General features: G+C 40.2%; 1 protein-coding gene across 1 annotated transcript in view; it reads right to left on the bottom strand.

Moving 5' to 3' along the window:
• Positions 1-8,357, bottom strand: part of GRM7 (glutamate metabotropic receptor 7) — an 898,068-nt gene extending 889,711 nt beyond the window's left edge. Inside the window, exon 1 of the mRNA XM_039243211.1 lies at positions 7,839-8,357. Within this exon, the coding sequence (XP_039099142.1) occupies positions 7,839-8,357 (519 nt within the window). The remainder of the gene's footprint in view (positions 1-7,838) is intronic.
• Positions 8,358-21,922: the final 13,565 nt, after the last annotated feature.

Raw genomic sequence — 21,922 nt, forward strand, 5'->3', positions numbered from 1 at the left:
GTGGTAATTTTACAGTAAATTTAGCAATAGTGACATTTAAGAAATAGTTATATTTAGTAATAGCATAATAATAATAAAATAATAGCTTATAAATGTATTCAATATTCATCACATGCTAAACTCAGTGCTAAAATATTTCCATGCATATTTTGTGCAATCTTCACATGTCAGACAAGTACACTTATATCACTCTCATTTCAAATATAAAAAAGTTGATAAGAAATGTACCTGTTTGATCAAGGTGAGACTGGTAATAAATAGTGAGGATGAATTTAAATTCAAATCTAACTCCAGAATTTTATTCTTCACCCCTACATGAAAATTTTGATGACTCCTTTGATGAAAGTAAGTTTTCTCCAAAAAAAACCCCCCAAAAACAAAAACAAAAAAACCATCCTGCATATGTCTGCCTATGCTACTGCATTTAGAGCATAGCCAAGTTTAAAACCTGATAAAAATGTTTAAGTAGTACTTTAACAAATGGAAATATTTTCATCTAAACAATAAGGCAGAAAAGCAGGGTGCGCCCTTGAAGTGGCTTCATTGTTATCTTCCAAAAAGAACAAGAGAAAGAATTGGCAGCCGCAGAATGGAGAGAGCACAACATCCAGAGATGGAGAGTTCTGTAAATGACCAATTATAAAACTATTTAGCTGCAGCACTTTCATAGCAAGAGGCAAAATAATCCATTAAACTGAAAATTCTCCTTCCCCTCACTCTACAGCCCACACAAACATTAATGTTGCATTTATTAGGATGTATTTCCTGTGCTCTATCAACTTGACTTTCAGCAATTGTATTAATACAGTTCTCTCACTTTGCACATATATCTGAATGATGGATTTCCCCACTTGAGGTTTGTAGAAAGAGTAGAGTGAATGAAATAAAGTTCAGGAAGAGCCATCATAATCCATAATGATGGGCACTGAATCAGGACAAAGAGAAACATCTTTTCTCTTTTATTTGCATGAAAAGTCTACCATGTATTTATTGCCTACATACAGGGCTACCTGTTGAATAAAAGGCAACAAGCATCTTTCATTTGGGCGTGAAGACTTGTGTGCCTGAGTTTTAACAGACCTACAGAATTAATCTCATCATAGAACTTAAGTAAAATATTATTTCTTTCTGGAAATAGATGTGGTTAAGCAGTCACTGCGATGTCTTCAAATTTCACTACAGTTTCAGGGTAGGTGAATTATAATTATTTTAAGTATTTCTACATTTGTGCAACAGTTGAACAGCATTCATAGTGGTTAACAACCAGGGTACTATCAGACAAACCTGATTGTGAATCTAGACTTCACCACTTACCAGTCATGTGACTTTGGGCTATGAGACTCTTTCTTCAGCTGTATGGTGGGGATGATAATATGCCTTTTGCAGAACTATTTTAAGAAATAAATGAGATAAAGTACTTATAGTGTATGGCAATAATGGCTCATAGCAAAGATCAAATTATTACTATGGTCACTAGACATTAGAGCTTCGGTTCTCATAAAACAAGATATGTTTCCTATATTGTTGTAGCTTCATATTACTTTATTTTTGACCTTATACTAACTCGATCCAAGAAATATTTAGCAGTAAATATAATTGAAAGGAGGTTACTTGTCAAACACGGAAATACTGTAATCGTAAATGCTGCCCTAATACTCTTCTCAGATATTTACCTGCAAAAAGATTCTGTTTTCCTTTTGTTACATGCGTAAAATATATATATTTACTGTGCCATTTAACAAGAGGTCCATGAATTCATTGGTCTGACTATATGTTGCATAACTGTCCTCTAAACCATGAGTCACATATACAGGTTAGTTGTTGGGAAAATGTGTTTGTGACTGTTTGTTTTTCTTTTCTTTTCTTTTTTTTTTTTTTTTTTTTGACTACTTTAAGTGAAAGAGGAGGACAAGTAGTTAGGCTTGATGCTTACTGTAGAGTGAACCAGGAGTTTAATGTATTTTATACTCCATTATGCCATGAAAATGCTTCTCTGCCCTGGACACATCAACAAAAGATTTACTTTAATGAAGGGAAGCAAGTATGATTCCAAAGCTTCCAAATAGGAGGTCTATATCCTGAACTCTACATCAGAAGTGTTCACTTTCTCTCTCAATTGCATCAAGATATGATAACAAATCCTTCAAGTTAATAAAGCAAATGTTGAGAAGAGGGGGAAGAATGCAGAGTTTTGAATATTCCAAACCTGGCCTAGAAGGATTATATTTAAAGTAAAGAAAATATCATATATTATTAATCACTTAGTGAATGCCAGTCAGCAAACCTTACATTAAGGTAAGAAATTGCTTGTTTTGGCTAGGAGGGTTTAAAATTTTTTTTAATGTTTATTATTTATTATTGAGAGAGAGAGGCAGAGTGCAAGCAGGGGAGGGCTAGAGAGAGAGGGAGACACAGAACCTGAAGCAGGCTCCAGGCTCCGAGCGGTTAGCATAGAGCCTGATGCAGGGTTAGAACTCACAAACTGCAAGATCAGAATGGGCCTAAGTCAGATGCTTAACCAACTGAACCACCCAGGCACCCCTGGCTAGGAGGCTTTTAATTGCACATGGCTGAAAACAAACTCAAAATAGTAGCAGGAATTTTGATTATTTATTTTAAGAACGAGTACTGAAAATTCAGGCATTCAGCTAGATTCAGATACAAATGGGTTTGAGAGTTTCAGAATATCAATAGGGCTTTCTCTCCATCACTCAACCTTGCCTACCTCTGTATGACTTTATGCTACAGAAAGTCTTGTCTTGTGTTGGATGGCCACTGGGAGTCCCAGAGTCGTATTTCCCCAGATTAGAAATTCCAGAGAGAGGAGCCAATTTTCCCATTTTCCTCTGACAAAAAAAAGTCTTGAGGAGGATTTTGATAGGTCTGGCCAAGGTCGGATACCAACACCTGAACCCATCACCTCCTTTGCTTGAGTTCCATCTGGGTACTGGAGCCAGGGAGGAAGCAGGAAGTCCTTATCTAGCAGTTTTCCAAAAGAAAGCTTGGTGTTTTGCAAGATGAAAGGGGATAGAACACTGGATAATGAAAGCAGCTAGATCTGCCTCTATATATGCCAGCTCTCACTCCTTGCCCCCTGCCCCAGGTCTTAAGACCACACAGTAAGCTGACCCAGAGGTTATTTTTCTCAATAGCAGCCTTGATATACATGACTAAGGAGCACACCAGCAAAAGAAAAATGGAAAGAGTCTGAATATGAGAAATGCTAGACTGACATTAAGATGTCAATTAAGACACCTATGAAAATATTCTTTAAAAGTTCCCATAAACTCACTCAAAGTTCAAAGTGGGAGCTGGAAATATCATGTCATGGAATTTGGACAAGAGTGAGTTTTCTCCAAATTATGACCTAAAGAGACCAAAGACTTAGAAACGTGTTTTTAAAGAAAAAAATCAGATGAAGTAACTGAGGCCTGGAAAAATTAAGCAACTTACTTAGAGTAACAAGTCTAATGAATGGCAGAATTGAGATTAGAGTACACTTTGTGTAATCTGGCTATGGTCTTTTAATTCCATGATGCAACCTATATCTGTAGGAAATGGAGCATTTATCATTTGTTATAATCTAAATATTTATGAAAATGAAGCAAAGGCATCATTATTTCAATTATTTTTGAAGAGAAAAATGCCCAAAGACATCTTAATTTTATGGGCATGTATACATAAAATATAAACGTGGAGGTATCTTCAAATATAGTATGAGCCTGCCTCTATTCCTTCCCTCTCTGCTCTTTTCAAAAATGCCCCTTTAAAAATTGCCCACTCACCATCTGTTAGGTAAATTTCCCGAAACACAGTAAATGTGGAGGCAGAGATTGTTATAGAGCCTATTCCAAATGGCACTGACACCTGTATTTATGAAATTTTAAAAACAGTAGGTTAGAGCCGTTTAAAAAGAATTCCTACTATAGTAATACCACATCATCCTAGGTACGCAGTTCTACCCAATTACATAAGATAGAGAGAAAGACATAAAAGAGGGAGCAAAAGAAAGAAGGAAGAAAAAAACTAGGTACGCATATGTAAAATGCCCCAAAAGTTTGAGATTATGTTCAGACTTCAATGAACAGGATGACATTTAGAAATTTACAAACGTATTTCATTTATGGTATAAGGTCCACAGGTTTAGATTTGCAATATGCTCCAACAAGAGTCGAGTTGGCCACTTTTTCCATCTAGTTCTTTTGAAGGAACAAAGCAACTGAAACAGATGCCATTCAATTTCAAGTCTACAGCTTAGACCATGTCACTGGCCATGAAATATTGTTCATTCAGAGTCAGGATGTAGCAAGAGTAATTTATACTCTCAGAGTGTTTGCTCTCAAGTCAATAACAGAGAAGCCTTGAATAAAAACATGCCTATTACTTTCCACTATAATATATCTTACTTATAGCCCATAAAACAGTGGTCAGGGGAGATTTATCCTTTGGACACCATATTATGTAAGCTCTCTACTTTAAGCCATCCCCACTCTGTGATTATTTTTTAAATATGTTACTCATAGTCAAAATTAATTTACATTTAATCTTTCTTAGCATTAGGAGAGTATTATTTTGTACAGGCTTAGAAACAAATCTCCAGAAATTCCTCCCTGATGCTTCTCTGAGGCTGAAAATGCATTGCAGGGTGGTTGCAGTGACTTAATTCTTGTTGGCAGAGCCCTGGCCACACTAATTTCATTAGCCTCAAATTCCTAGATTTGAAAGACCCAATGGACATCATTCCTGTCTTCTGACATGTCACTTACTAATCAATTCAGTGTGCATACAGAGAGGAAAGAGAGAGAGAGACAGAGAGAGAGGACTTGCTTAGCTCACAACTTTGGTCTGGTACACCAGCAGGCAAATGAAAATTCAAAGTCATAGACACTATTTACATCTGAGGAGTCATTCTTGCCCAGGTCCTAATTTTCAAGAAAAAACTTCATTCCAGTTTTTTTCTGGCAACATCATTAGTTACATTTATTACTATCTCATTACTCCTTTCTGTCTCCCACCCCCAGAGTGTAGCACTTAAGTCACTAGGTCATTAAGTATTCCTTCCTCCAGCCTAGAAGCTTATCTCATCATAATTTTTTATCTCAAATGATAGATTTGGCATGGTCCCCACAGCAACCCACTGGGCCCCGGAAAAAAACCTCAAATCTCTGGAGAGCTAAGAATTCAATCATTTAGAGGAGTTTCTTTTATGTAGGACAATCTTAATTGAGCTGAACCCTGCAGTCCCAGAGAAGATTCACCTACAGTTCTTTCCCTCTCTCTCTAAACTGATTGTGCTTTGGAACAATGGATCTGTGTACCACTATTCTCTCTATTCATTTTGCAGGCTTATAGATGCTGGGAAACTAGAGATTAGACTTGCATGCCCGAAGCTCCTACCATCACGTGCAAAAAAAAAAAAAAAAAAAAAAAAAAAGCTACTGGAAGAGACTGTTGGAATATATAGCTATGTATTCCAACAGGGGCAAAGGCAAAGCAGGATGTCTACACCGAGAGTTATATCCAGCTTGCAGCACAAGCCACAAGTTGGTGCATTCCTTCTGCTACCCAGTCTCTTCTCTGTAAATGCAGGTGAAAACTGGGGGCTCTTTTTCCCTCAGCTGTTCAATCCAACATGAATAGCTGCAATTTGCAAATTAGAGGAAAATGACAGTGTTTTCTCTGAATGGTTTTGGTCCCAACCCACACTGCTAACATTGGCATTCAGTTCCTTTCCTTTGCAGCCCAGGGAATGGGGGAATAAGGCAAGTTATTTCTTTTCCTCACAAGAGCCTCAGGTTCACACACCAGAGGAAGAATCAGCTTCCCCTGGAATCTTTCTCAGCAAACACAGTCCTTCAGCCTGATCTGCACTCCCTCTCCTGACTTTAACATTTCACTCTTCTTCAGATAATTGGGCCCATCTGCAGTACTAGTGGTGCTCTGAGTGAAGAGAGAAACAGGCACTGAAATAATTGAAAAATGTGAAACATCGAATATGCCTGCGGCTGCCAGGGCTCAGGGCTCAGAGGGCTGTGAGTCGCCCCAGAGGTTCTCAGGTGATCCCTGACCTCACTTTGTCCTGCAGCACTGCCCTCTTAAGTTGCCTGGCTTTAAGCTCAGACAGGAAGGAAGCGCTTCTGGGTTTTGCTTACAATAACCCAGCCTCCTCCCAAAAACATCATCTCAGAATGAAGCCTGCCCCCAAAGCATTTTTGGGTTTGCAGATACCTAGGGATTCCCACAATTGCATACTCCAGAAGTGTTAGGGATGCTCAGAAGATCAGAGGGCCATACCAGGCTGCAGCCTTAGGCAGACACCAGTCCTGGTGCACACACAAACTTCACACTCCTAGGAGCTGATGCGGTGGCAGCTTGAATCTCATGAGGAATCCCCTCCAGAAACCCAACACTCCTAGGTAAAGCGTTTGGAAGGGAGCCAATTCTTTAGATATGGGGAGCATAAAGACACCGGGGTTAGCCAGAACATCTGCAGAAGGGATTCACTGGGTTTGGGCACTAGGAGGCAGGGAGAGAGCTGTGCATTAGGAAAGTATCATCTCAAGACGGGGGGGGGGGGGAGGCAGAAGAGAAGGAGAAACTGAAAGAGAGGAGAGAAAAAGAGAAAAACAAAGGAGGGAGAAAAAGAAAAAAATATGAAACACACGGAAAGAAAGACGGAGAAACGAGAAGGGAGCCCACAATCACACGGACCCTGGAACTCAATTTCTTAAAATCCAAAATGCATCAGTTTATGCCCAGCGCGGCACAGGGGCCACCGGGCACACCGTGCGGGAGCAGGGGAGCGGGCACTGCAGTAAGACCCGCCGCTCGGCTGCCCGGATCCGCCTTCCTCCCGTTTTCGCGTCGCGCTCTGGCGCCCGGAGCAGGAGGGCCGCGGGCTCCGCTCAGCGCACCCCAGAGCCTCGCTCCAGGCGCCTCCTGCCTGGCTCCGGGAATCATTTTCGGAACCGAGGACAGGGGCTGAGGGGCTGTGGCAGGGAGGTCGTGGGAAGGATGGGCGGAGGGTGGAGGCAGCGAAAGCGATTTTGTTTCGCAGTTAGCATGAGCTCATCCCTGGGCTCTGAAGTGGCAGGAGGAGAAAGCTGATCGCCCAGCTCCCGCCTGTGGCCGGACTGCAAATGCAATTTAGACGGTGCAACCAACTGCCCGGAGCAAATCACCCGGGGGTCACGTCTGCGGGTGGCATCTCCCCACTTGGGGAGCTTCCCCGTGCCTTCCGCCCCAAGCCCTCGCGGAGACAGGCTACAGGTCGGGAGATCCAACCCGAGAGAGATGGGCCACTGACATCCACGCGTAGGTGAAGACCTAGCCCTCGGTTTAAGAAGTGCCTCCCTAAGCGCTTCTTGAAATTTTCCAAGGGAGCTGCGGCTTGCCAGGTGGCTTGGGGCTGGGAAGCCGGGGAGTTGAGAAATGCCCAGTTTCGAGGCGTCTTCTCATCTTTCATATTCCATGAGCCTAACCGGCTCTCACAGGAGCCCGGCACTTTGACAAGCCTGTTTCTGGACCATATTTCACTCTAATGCAAACCCATTTAAATCATCGCCTTGTTTTTCGCAGATTGCTTCTTGTAAATGGGGCCATAAATCCAGGATGTCAAGCCGGATGGAGTGGAGCGCGGACAGGGGAGAGATGGAAGGGAAATGAACCAAGCAGGGAAGGTACCTCCTCGCGTGGGGTGGGAGGGATTCGCAGGATCTCCAGGGTGAAATTGCGCGAAGGCTGACCTGACCCTGCACCCCTGGAGTCCAAGCTAGCTTTTAGGATTAGGAGCGCGGGGAGCTAAGGCGCGCTCTGCCCCGGAGGGAGCGCCTCCCTACCTGGAAGAGCCTCAGGATGTTGGCTACCATGATGGAGACCGAACTCCCTGAAGCCCCAATCACTCCAACTACTTTCTCCGGCTTGACGAAAACCGGAGGCTCGCCGTTGGTGCAGCGCACGTCGGAGGTGTCCTTCTGGATGAGCGCCTGGACGAAAGTGAGCGACTGTTCGAGCGCGTAAGTGTCCCTGGAACAAGTGTCCAGGATCCGCGCGCCCAGCGTCACGTTGGGCAGCAGGTTGGGATCGCTGTTGATCTGGTCCAGGGCGTAGAGCATCGCTTCCAGCCTGTGGATCCCGTTCTCCCTCTTGATGTCGCCGCAGGGCACGCCGCTAGGACCCTTGGCATGCACCGGGAACAGCCCCCCGAGGGTGACGTCCCCCTCGATACGGATAGAGTGCGGGGCGTACATCTCCTGGCCGCGCGCCGCCGCCGCCAGCGCGCACAGGAGCACCTCCAGCACGCAGCAGGGGAACTTCATCAAAGTCAGGACGCGGAGCAGCTTCCCCAGCTGGACCATGCTGCTCCGGCTGCGGCGGCGGGGGCGGCAGCGCTGGAGGGGATGGTGGCGGGCTCGCCGGGGTCCGGGCCCCTTGGGGTGAGGTCCTCCGGGGAAGCCCTGAGGCTCCTGCAGGCACGGAGGGGGGGGCACCCGGGGAGGGGCAGCCAGAGAAGATGGGGGGTCCCGCGGCGCCTGCCAGATTGGGGCTCCGTGCGCTCCCGGGTTCTCCGGCCCGCGCTCCGCGCTCGCGCTGCCCCGCTTGCCGCTCGCGCTCTCCAACAACCCAGCACTGGGGAGAGGGCAAGGATTGCTGTCGCTTTAAATGGTCGTTCGGCTCCCTCTCCTCCTCCTCCCACTTCCTCCCTCCCTCGCTAGCTCCTCGACACTCCCCACCCTTCCCAGCGCCCGCCCTCCCCACTGGTTTGCATCATCACGCAGGGAGGGGCTGCGTGCTGAGGTAAGGAGGGGGGAACGGGTGGGCGGCTAAGCAGGGAGTGCCTCTGACTGGGAGTTTCGCGGTCCCCAGGGAATCTAGGGATTGCGGGTCTCAGGCGAGGAATGAACTCCTTCTGTCTTAACGGCAGACGCGTCCAGCTCGCCCGCCTGCACCCGCGGGCACTTTCTAGGCACGGGAGGAGTCAACCCCAGGAGGGGGCGGGGATGTCTGGTGCTGACTGCTCCCAACCCTGAGGTCTCGAGCCCTGGCTGTCAGATCGCAGAGAATGCGAGGGAGTCGCTAGCTAGATAGAGAATGCAGTGATGGAGAGGTGGGAGACCCCGCTCTCTGCTACTATCGGTCTGGGCCGGTTTTCCTTAAGAGAGAGACACGTACACACAAGAGCCTGATTCATGACTTAAAGAATCTTTACCCAGAGACTTCTCGCAGGGGAGGGGGTGTGGGGGGGGGGAGGAGGAGGCACTGGACAAGCTCGTAGGAAAACATGCCAAGAAATGTTAGGGGTATAAGTGCACCCTGGTATTTAAGGGTTACTGGGGAACAGAGCAGGATGAACTGAGGTCTCCAGCAAATCTGTGGCGGAAACCTCTCGGACTCACCTCTTTCCAGTCTATCATCGGTAACAATCGAGAACTCTGCAGAGCGCACTTTCTTCTCTGGCGCTGACAGGTGTGAGGCTCCCTCCTACCCATTTATTTCCAAAGATGCTCCTGGGCTGGTGACAGGTTTTGCGGGCAGGAAACAGCCAGAAAGAGGTGAGGAAGAAAGACAGGCAGGTAGAAGTCTCCCCGATGATCCAGACGCCTTTCTCTCTTTTTCTGGCTAGAGATTTGGTAGCTAAATCAAGATACCAGGACAGGCTGCAGTGCAGTTAAAAAGCTCATTTTCAAAGGTGTGCCCTCCTGCAGGCTGAGACGAAACTTGGGCTGTTAAAGCAACAGGTGGCCCTAGTTCTTATACAAAGAATAATGTCTCTGTCCTTGGTACCAAAAGGGACTCCGGATGGTTAACTCCTCTCTTGCTAAGGTTTTCTGTTGGAGGCAGCAAAACTATATTATACAAATTTGAGACTGGAGAAAAATCAGAAACAAGGCTATACTTGGTGTTGTTGTTGTTGTAAGAAAAATGTCCTGGTACAAAAAACAAACAACACAGACACACACACACACACACACACACACACACACCACAGACACAAGACAAGTTCAGAACACTGGTAGTGGGTTGTCTCTGCCTCCAACTACCTATATTTCCTCAGCATTTCTATTTTCTTGCCTAGGTTTAAGTTTCGCCATCTGTGAAATAATGAGATTGAGCAGGATGCTCTCCGTGTTATCCCAAATCTTCTGTTAAAACAGGCCATATCCCTTTGGCCATGGGGCTCTTTTTAAGCCAACATCCTCTATTGCTTTATGTATAGGAGACCAGTTTTTTGATCTCCAAAGAACATAACAAACATTTCCTGCTATAGAGGACTTTTTATTTTTCCTTGATTACCATCTATTATTCCTCTCCCTTCTAGGGATAGTCCAGTCCATCAGTTTCTTTTTGGATAGCCCCTTCTTCCATGTTTCATACTTATGATTTAAGAATGGACCCCACTTCCCATAATTTAGGACTGGTGACTGGCTATCATGATGAGTTCAAGGATGAGAACAGAGCCCAACCAGAGCCATGCAGGGCTAATCCCTGGACTTTTGCTGTAGTGCCTATTGTGGTGAAACAAGGTTACCATTATCCAATCAACAATCTGTGAGTGAGTTAGAGAAAAAAAAGAGGAGTCTCCCTTCCTCAAAACACTTCAGGTATATCTTTTGGGAAACGTTACACTATTCTTATTTTCTATGAGCACAAAATTATATTGTCTTCTTAAGAAAACAGTGCTCCAATGAGTATACTGATCTACTTTTGTATACAGTGTATCAACAGTCCTAAATGGGATTTCCCTGCTAAAACCTTATACTGTCATGGCCCCCACTCTGTCCTATCAGTCTTGGAGCTATAAGGATATAAGCCAAAGCTGTGCCAGGAGCTTCCACATAAACTGAGAGAGATTTGAACCCTACAATAAGAGATATAAGAGAGGGAAGAAGGAAAGAAGAAATTGGGCTGGGGGTAGAGAGAGATAGGAATCTGATAAAAAAACATCTGAACTCTTGGATCCAGGCACGCCTGGAAGATTGCCTCTGGATTTTTTTTAAATTTTACAGTATTTTCTTTCTGTTGTTTGATGCCAAAAGGATCTTCTTCTAATTCATCTGTTCTAAAATACTGGCTCAAAAAGGGTGGAAGAGGTGAAAGGGATATCTTAAGGTACCATCAGCTAATCTGGAAAGGGAAAGAGAAGCAAAGCAATAGAAAGGCATACTTGGGAACACAAGTACTATGATCCTAGAATTTAGACATTAGTGCCTCAGGCTATATCTCACAGAGACTATATCCTTATTCAGTTTTTAATTTAAGGCTATTTATTAAGAACTTGGTGACAAAAATATTTGTAAAGTTGGGTAACAAGTAATGTCACTTGATTTTTCACCTGCCCATGTCCCAGTCTACATTTTACTCTTCCATCTCCATTACACATCTTGTGATTGCTCAATAAATATTTCTTGGCTGACTATCGAATGTTGCCTTATTCTGTGTTCTCTCTTTGCTCTGCTCATTCTCCCCAAACACCTGGCAGCAATCATCATCTTCTTTTTATTGCAGTCATCTGTGCTCATATCTTATTTCCCTTGCCAAGTTGTAAGATCCTTGAGGGTAAGATCTGGTATTATTTATCTTTTTCTCCTGGACAATGTTTGGAGTGGTATTTTGTACCTAGGATGCATTCATGTACTGAATGAATCAGAGCTGGTTTTGCCATTCCCCTCTGCCTTTATTTGATAGTGACGGAAACATCAAGTGGGCAGAGCAGAAACAATATCAGATAAATGACTGCCCTCTTAGTCACAGTATGCAGTTTCTAGAACCTAAAGGATAATTTGTAGACTGTGGAATAATTTTGTTTTACAAAGATTGCCTAAGATTAAAATACCTTAAAGCTGTTAGTCAACTGTAAAAGTAGGCCTCAATTAATTCTTCCTGAGTCAAGTGATAATTCTTAGACTAGTAATGTGGGCCATTGTCACAGGTTGGTTGAGAAAGAGCAGAAGCCAGGCACTAGCACCACTTGAACTGAATGGAAAGCAATCTGTTACCAGAAAACTGGGTGAGTGATGCTGAGCTTGCAAAATCTATGTCAGTAGATCCACTACTTGTAAGTATATCCAGTACTTACAGTATCTAATTCATCTTTATATCTTTAGCTACAGAGCATAGGACCTGGAACCTGAACTAGAGACACAGTATTTGTGTTTTGTTTTGTTTTTTAGGTTAATTGAATCAAAAAATCTTTGTGTAAGACTGGTTAATCTAAAACTAGGCCAGTCATTCTTCTAGTGTCATATTTAACTAGAAGAGAATCTAGTTATAGGTGCAAAGATCATACATTATAAAGTGTGTTCACAGGCTTGGTTCTGTGTAGTCCTTAGTCTATCTTCACCCAGGGATTAGTAAAAATGTGTAATTCAAATTAAGGGCCCAGTTCTAATTTTATCTTTTTAGCATTGTGTTTTCTTAATCAGCTCAGTTTTATCTATTTCTTGGTCTCCTCTGCCCATCATATTTCTGCAGAAAATAATGTCTTCACTTCTAATTCCTTTTTTAAACTCAATTTTGTAATTTACAAAGCTGTGCTCCTTACCTGCTGCTACTCCTGCTACTGATGCTAAGATATTCTGGCTATTCTTCTATCCTTCATCTAAGCCTTCATCCATAGTTGTGTTTTTGTTTTTGTTGTTTTGTTTCTTTGTTTTTTAATACAATCTGACATTTGCACTACTGAGTGGAGGTCACTTTTTCATGTAGAGAGAGTTGAAAGCAAAAAAGAAAGTATATTGTTTCATTTGTTATACTTTCCTGTCATATTTATTTGTAGTAGGCATTTTGAGGATCTAACCCAGCATCTCTTTGTGAATCCCATCTTGTTAAAGAATTCTTATTTTTGTATACCTCCTAAATTGGAAGGAAAGGAAAGTCTGGCTTTTCCTTTGGTAACATTATCAGCCATTCTTTTGGAAAAGAACCCTTCTCAGCCTCTATGAGTTGAGATGGAACTGTCTATCCTAACGCCATACCTACTCAAACTAAGGTTTCTAGGGTTGGCAGAACTGAGCTCTCTCTTCCTCTGATGAGGCTAAAAAATTCAGGGATAAGTAAAAGACCTGAGATTTGATGTACTGACATTTAAAGAAGGCAGATCTTTTCCTCTTGACTTCTTATCTATGAAGACAGAACCTGGAGCTTCCCAGTTTTTCTTGCTTCATGAACACATTCTGTCTGAGAATAAACCAATCCACACAGGGAAGCCGATTAAAGATGTAGAGAAAAAGGCAGAAACATGAGGTCATCTGAAACCCTGGATTCAGCAGTGCCTGAAGCTGCCTTTGTTTTTTAACATTCCACTTTGTCACCCAATATACTCCATCCTTTGCTTGGGCTAGTAATTCATTTGAATTAGGTATCTCAAAATTTAGGATGCTAATTTAGATCATTACTGCTTAAAGATAAGCATATACTTAAGAGAATAACAGCTACTGATTCTTAGATTCCTATGAGAATGATCCAAAGAAAGTTTGGAACTCTGACATAGAGTGTATTAATTTTAGAGTTAGCTCTTGAGGGGCATCCAGACCTTAATCATATGATATAAAGCTCCAAATAACAGAGATTTCAAATGACTAGTTGAATGAAAAGTAAAATTAAAACTTAAGAAGGCTTGAGTATAACTAATGGATTTTTAAATTCCCTTAAAAACACAAGTTATGTTCATCTAATGATAAAAAATGTAGCAATAGTATAGGTTTTTGCATGTGTGTTAGATACATACACATGCTACTTATCTACAGCTAGTAGTAATTCTAAAGTAGTAGAGTTTGCTTTATTATTTGGAAGAATCACATCCTTGTATTCCCAACTCCTTTCCTACTAATCTATGAGCAATGGCACATTTGAACCCTAATAATGGAAACTTCTGGATTTCTTGAATCAGCCATGACCAATGTGTGAGGTTTATTCTGTTTTATTAAGTGCATACTGTTTATTAGGTACTAGAATGGGCAGTTTATATGCAGTGACTCATTTAAACTCTGTGCCAAACCTATAAAAGAGTAAAAGATAATTATTATTATCCTAATTTTACACAAGAAATAATTAGAATAGCTAGCACTTATCTGGCACTTACTATGTCCCAGGTAATGTTCTAATGGTTTACATATGTTGATTTATTATATCCTCATAATACATTGAAAAGTTACTTAATCCCCAACACATATAAGGTATATATTATCCTCACCCTTATTTTTCAGATAAAGAAATTGAGGTACAAAGTAAGAGACTTACCAAGGACATAAAGCTAGGAAGCACCAGAGTTAAGGAAGTCTACCTCCAAGGTGTATGTTTTAACTACTCTGCCTCTTATCTCTTGGGTACAAAAGCAGAACTCCCATCCATGTTTAACTACTACACTCTATTGCCTATATCCCTCCTATGTGAATTATGTTCAGTATATGTCTAGTGGACGATAAGAACTCATTTGTCCAATTCCTGCCTTGCACCCCTTCTTACACTCATGTGTACAGTTATTACAAAAGGTAGTGCCTGTCTGTTCTTAACCAGCCATCCAAGTCTTCATGTGCCATGAATACTTCTACTGTACATTACAGTCCTGGACAAGCTAAGCTGCTCTATCCTTGTCAGGACCTTTCCTCTGTGTCACATCCTGTTGGATCTTTCTGAACTGCTGCTACTCCCAACCAGATGGACCCCTATCCCTAAACTTGGAAACCACCAAGTACAACATCTGCCTGCATCAAGTTTCAAGTACAGCGCCTCATTTGTAATAAGCCAAGAGCATATCCTCCTTCCTAGTTCCCAAGTATCCCTTTTACTATGGAATTAGTGTACCTTTTTTAGCCCACCACACCGAGGTATATGATTCAGTAAATATTAACTGAGTATTTTATATTTTAGAATAGCTCTATTTTCACAATCCCTGAACATAGCCATCTAAATAAATTTTGTGTCCTTCAGCTAACCAAGTAGGCCTAACTTAAATCACATAAGTCTTTTTTTTTTTTTAAAAGGCAGACTTCCCTTTGACTAGTTGTAAAAGATTAAATCACACAGACTAAACGAGAGTGAGAGGGATTCAACATGATGCAGGTTCTCTGTTTGCTGAAAGGGAGGAAGCCACATAGAGACTTGAGAGTGGCCTTAGCAGTTGTCTGGCCCCTGGACAACAGCCAACAAGAAGATAGGGACATCAGCCCTCCAGTTGCAAGGAACTGATTCTGTTAATAACCTGAGTAAGCCTGAAAATGGATTCCTCCTCCAAATCCTCAAGGTAACAGATCAGCCTTGCTGACACTTTGACTTCAGACATGTGAGAGCCTCAGGAAAGGCCCAGCTGAGCACTCCCTCCCATAGTTCTGAGTATCTATAAGCTCTGAAATAAATGAGTATTGTTTTAAGGCACCAAGTTTGACACAGCAATAGAAACAAATATAAATAGCTAGTGTAAACATGTTCAAGAATTTGAAGAGAACATGAACACAAATGAGGAGAGATGTATAAAAATAGAAAAAGAGCCAAATGGAATGTCTAGAGGTGAAAAATACATTATCTGAAAATCACTGCATATGTGTAACAGCAGGTACACACTGTAAAAGAAAAGATTGATGAACTTGAAAAAACACAAAACAATGATCAAGATAGACTATATATTGTTCTACAAACAAGTCACAACACACTTAAGGTATTTAACTTATCCAGATAACAATGACATTAACTTAAAAATCAATAACAAAATATTTGAAAAATCTCCTAATATTTGAAATGAAATCACAATTCAAACAAAAATATCCAGATAAATTAGAAAATATTTTTAAACGATGATAACAAAAAAGTCCTTCAAAATTTATTTAGTGTAGATAAAGCATGTCTTAGGAAGAGATTTATAACTTAAATCCTATATACTAGAAAAAAATTTTTAAATTTAACCAGATTTTGTATTAGAAACTGGAAAAATAAAATAAAGCCACAGTAAGTAGAAAGAATTAAGAGCATAAATCAATGAAATAGAAAAGAGCTAGAAGAGAAAAATGAATAATAACAAGCTGTTCCTGGTACAGATTATAAAAATTAAGTGTCTAGGTAGACAGATTAAGAAAAAAGAAATAATTAATATAAAAAGAATAAAAGATCACTTTTGATCCTAGACTTATGAAAAAAATATGGAAAGGTCATGAAAATTTTATACAAAATAACTGATAACTTAATGAAATGGACAAATGCATTTTAAGAAATGACATACCAAAAGTGACTCAAAAAGTAGGGAAAAAAATGAAAAAGCTTATGTGTTTTACATTCAAGTGGCTAACAAACACATGAAAAGATGCTCAACATCACTTATCATCAGAGAAATACAAATCAAAACCACAATGAGATACCATCTCACACCTGTCAGAATGGCTAAAATTAACAACTCATGAAACAACAGATGTTGGTGAGGATGTGGGGAAAGGGGAACACTCTTGCACTGTTGGTGGGAATGGAAACTGGTGCAGCCACTCTGGAGAACAGTATGAAGGTTCCTCAGAAAAGTAAAAATAGAACCAACCCTATGACCCAGCAATTGCTTTACTAGGAATTTATCCAAAGGATACAAAAATGCAATTCGAAGGGGCACATGCACCTCAGTGTTTATAGCAGCACTATCAACAATAGCCAACGTATAGAAAGAGCCCAAATGTCCATCAATAGATGAATGTATTAATAAAATGTGGTATACACATACTATGGAATATTACTCGGGGATCAAAAAGAATGAAATCTTACCATCTGCAACAACGTGGATGGAACTAGCGTGTTATGCTAAGTGAAATAACTCAGAGAAAGACAAATATATGATTTCACCCATATGTGGAATTTAAGAAACAACAGATGAACATGGGGAAGGAAAGAAAAAATAAGGTAAAAACAGAAGCAAGGCAAACCATAAGAAACTCTTAAATACAGAGAACAAACTGAGGGTTGCTAGAGAGGAGGTGGGTTGGGGGGCTAAATGGGTAATGGGCATTAAGGAAAACTTTTGTTGGGATGAGTACTGGGTGTCATAAGTAAGTGATGAATCACTGTGTTCTACTCCTGAAACCAATACTACGCTGTAGTACTTAATTTAAATTTAACAAAAGTGTGTCTTTTAAGTTTCCTTTATGATTAAAACCTTCCTGTGATTGCCTGCAGCAGAAATGGGGATTAATTGGAAATGGGAATGAAGGATCTTATTAAGTGAATGGAAATGTTCTAAAACTGATTTATGTTGATGGTAAAGTAACTAAATGATTAAATCAACCATTCAAATTGGTGAATTGTACAAGTAAAATATATCTCAATAAATCGGTTTAAATAAGAAATGAAGTAATATATAAAAATTCTTCCATACAATGAAAAATCAAGGTTCAGGTGGCCTCCTTAGTGAATTCAATCAAAAACTTAAGGGAAAATATCAATATTACACAGATACTTTCAGAAAACAGAAGAGAAGGGAGGAGAAATGTTTTGCAAAACATGTATTTGATAAATAAGTTACATATAAAGATTATATGCACACACAGAATAAAGAATACAGGGGTGCTTGGGTGGCTCAGTCGGTTAAGCATCTGACTTCAGCTTAGGTCATGATCTCACAGCTTGTGAATTCGAGCCTTGTGTCAGGCACTGTGCTAACAGCTCAGAGCCTGGAGCCTCCTTTGGATTCTGTGTCCCTCTCTTGCTCTGCCTCTCACCCACTCATGCTCTGTCTCTCTCTCTCTTAAGAATAAATAAAAACATTAAAAAAAAATGAAAATGTGCACCAAAGAAGATATACAGGAGGCTGTAGGCACACAAAAAGATGCTCAACACCATTAGTTATCAGGGACAAGCAAATTAAAACCATAATGAGATCTCACTCCCTATTAAAATGGCTAAAATTTAAAAAGACTGAACATTGGAGTGTTGGCAAAAACATAAAGGAACTAGCAATTTCATTCACTGCTACCCAGAATGTAAAATGATGCAACTGTTTTAGAAAACCCTTCCCTAGTTTCTTATAAAGTTCAACATACAGCTCCACACTTCCACTTCTACCCAAGGAAATATAAAGGGCATGTCCATAGAGACTTCTGTTTACAATGGTGTTATTCAAAAAAACTGTAAAATGAAAACAACCCAAATGACCACTGAAAGGATAAAGACACCATGGATTTCCATACAATGGAATACTACTCAGGTATAAAAAGATACAAACTACTGATACACATTACACAAATAAATCTTAAAAATATTATACCAAGTAAAATAAGAAAGACAAAAGAGAATGTATTCCATAGGACACCTTTTATATGAAATTCTAGAATTAAAATGTATAGTGATAACAGATCAGCCTGGGTCTGGGAATTGGAAGTGGATTAAGAATATAAGGGACACTTCCAGGGTGATGGGCATGTTCTATATCTTGATTGTGATTGTTTCCTATATAAAACTTTACTAAGTTTATATATTTATAAACTCATCAATCTATATATTAAAGATGTGTGCATTTTTGTTTATCTATCTAAATTATATCTCAATAAAAGATTATATAAAAATATATAATTTTATTTACATATAAAATTTGTTTTCTGGACAAATTAATCAGCTCTTATCTTTCTATTTTTAGTATGTATAAACTAAAGAGATTTTTTTTACTCTGAGTTTTAACATTTCTTTCAGCTCTAATTACATGCCATGATTTTTCTAATTACTGATAAAATACAAACTTGCATAATATCTCCTTATGAACTTTTCACTTCTCTTTGTGTAGCTTCCTGTAAAAAAATTATTGTCCCATAAATCAAACACTGGTTACTGTTATAACTAACACTTTCGTTTTTTTTTTTTAAATTTATTTCTAAGAGAGAGAGGCAGTGTGAGCAGGAGAGGGTCAGAGAGAGAGGGAGACACAGAATCAGAAGCAGGCTCCAGGCTCCGAGCTAGCTGTCAGCACAGAGCCCAATGTGGGGCCCGATCCCATGAACCATGAGATCATGACCTGAGCTGAAGTCAGACACTTAACCGACTGAGCCACCCAGGCGCCCCATAACTAACACTTTCAAAAAGGCATTGATGAAAGATAATTTAGAAAATTATCTCTCCAACAGTGATAAAGTCTAATTCCTACTTCAGGCCCACTCTTTTCTTAGAAAAAATTTTGATATAAAACACCATATGATTCTCTTGCTTGATATCCTTGCTCTTCAGGATGTGGTATTCCATGATTCTATCCAAAATAGTCTTCTTTATGCTAGATTCGTCAAAGTCATGTAAGACTTCTTTGCATCTTGTCACACACTCAGCAATTATGAAGAAGTCTCCTTAGGAGATGTGTTCATCCTCATGTTTCTACTATGGGACAAGATTTTAAGCCCATTGCATGGTAAATTTGCATGTTCTAGTTACTCCATTCAGAAAAAAAATACTTGGAGAGATAGCCAGTCTATAAAAAGTTACCTGGTGAAATCAAACATAGTTAACAATCCAGCTATTTGTTTCCTGAGAAATTCAAAATTGTGTGATATATGTCTGCTACAGTTGGAGCACTTCTGGCTTAACTGTGACTGAAAGAATTCTTTAGAGACTCTATGAAATCCAAGAATTGAATTAAGAGAAGTTAAAACAACTCTAGAGGGTCAATGGAAATATTCTACATCTTGGCTGTGATAGTGGTTACATAGGTACATATATCTGTTGAAAGTAATGATTCATTTACTTAAAATGTGTGCATTTTCTCCGTATAAATATACCTTGAAAAGCTTAATAATCATTTTTAAAAAGTAGCTTTAGAGTGGAAAAACATTTCCAACACCACCTCAACCAGGTGATCCAGATTAACATCAACAGTGGCAAGCCATGTGGATAGTATATACCCCTGATTTGATGTACTAAAATTGGCACTTAGCCTCTGTGGTCTTCCTCCCCAAAACCCATAGCCCAATTCTAATAGTGAGAAAAACAGAAGAAAAATCCCAATGAAGGACAGTCTACAAAACATCTGAGCAGTACTTTTCAAAAAGTGTCAATGTCATCAAAAACAAGGAACTGTCACAATTAAGAGGAGACATGATGACTAAATATAATAAAGAATCTTGGATGGGATCTTGTAACAATAACAACAAAAAGACATTAGATAAAAACTAAGAAAAACTGAATTAAGCACAGATTTTACTTAATAAAAATATGTTAATACTAGTCATTAGTTGTAATAAATTATATAAGATGCTAATAATAGGGGAACCCAGGTGTGGGGTATATCAGTATTCTCTGTAGATTTGAAGCTCCTCTCCTAAAATAAAAGCTTACCAAAATCACTTTAAATAAGAGGCATGTATATAAAATATATGGGAGATCATATATATCAATGAGGGAGGCAGTATTAGGTGATCATATAATTTACTCTGACTTGGACATTTTTTTGGAGTAGAAGGAGATGCTAATTAACAATTATATGAAGATAAGAGACATAAACTAAGATGTATAGTCACCCTACGTACAAAGTCATAATAAATATTCAAGTTCTTGTTTCTGTTTCATGCTTCCCATGTTTCAATCCATTCTCTACCACTTGCTGGTTGGGTAAATTTAACCTTACTGAGCATCATTTGCAAATTGGGAAAAAGAGTAATATTTACGTTGTAAAATTTGGGAGAATTGAATGAGATGATCAAACTAAAGAGCTTACTTAGCAAATTCCTAGCACATAGTCAATACTCAATAAATGAAACTAATATTTCTGCATATACAGACATCAGTGAATTTTGCCAAAACATGACTACCTAATTATACCAAACCCTCTACGCTAATACATCCTCTTGTTTTTCAGCCTAACCCAGTGGTGGTTCTATAAATACTTCTTTTTTTTTTTTTAATGTTTTATTTATTTCTAGGAGAGAGAGAGACAGCATGAGCAGGGGAGGGTCAGAGAGAGAGGGAGTCACAGACTGAAACAGGCTCCAGGCTCTGAGCTGGCAGTCAGCACAGAGCCCGACGCGGGGCTCGAACCCACGAACCGCGAGATCATGACCTAAGCGAAAGTCGGACGCTTAACCGACCAAGCCACCCAGGCGCCCCTAAATACTTCTTAACAGTTAGATCAGATGTCATCTAACAACTCCTAGTTCCCACCCAAGATGTATTAAGAGACTGAAGGACATCTACAAAAAAGACGATGATTAACGTGATATCATTAAAAACAACAAAAAAATGACATTGACGATTAGCTTATTTTTCTGTAGATAACAATCTCTCTCTTCTCCTCATCTTGGTGGGTCTGCCAGTCTCAAGGCCCCAAGACCCAACTGCAGAAGCAGAGCATGGACAAAGGAGACATACATTCTCTTAGATACAGGAATCAGTCCATAAATGGGTCTTAGACTAAAGCAGAGTCAATCTGCATCATTTGGGGAAGAGAGGTAGAGCTTTTACTTCTGGATTCATGACCCAGAGCTGCCAATGGTCTTTTCCACAACATGAAAAGATATTTCCTGAAGATAAAGCCAATTTAGAAGTAAACAAAATTAAGAGGCAGAGAGGAGACAGAGTTCTGCTGTCACTGCTGAACTCCTGAGTACAGCTATACCTGAATGCATCCCCCTACAAGTATTTTTCCTACTTAAGCTGGTTTGAACTGCTTCTGTCACTTAAAACTGAAGGAGCCATAAACAATAGAGTGAATTCCCCATTTTGTTCAGTGCTTGCATACACTGCAATAGTATTCATACTGTGCATGACTTTTGAATTGTTTCTTTTATCCCTAGACTAGAATCTCTGATAAAAACTTAAGCCCAGAGAATCTTTATCCAGTTAGAATCCCTCCCTCTTGGTTGTTGACTTGGAAATGTTGGTTGAATAAATAAATTTTATAATTCTTACACAGGTGAGTTGAGCTATTTGTCCTCTATCATTAGAATTCACGAAATGTAGGTGAATAGAAGGACAAAGTCACTGG

The sequence above is a fragment of the Hyaena hyaena genome, unplaced genomic scaffold (assembly GCF_003009895.1).
Source record: "Hyaena hyaena isolate Hyena2069 unplaced genomic scaffold, ASM300989v1 scaffold_223, whole genome shotgun sequence".
Lineage (NCBI taxonomy): Eukaryota > Metazoa > Chordata > Mammalia > Carnivora > Hyaenidae > Hyaena > Hyaena hyaena.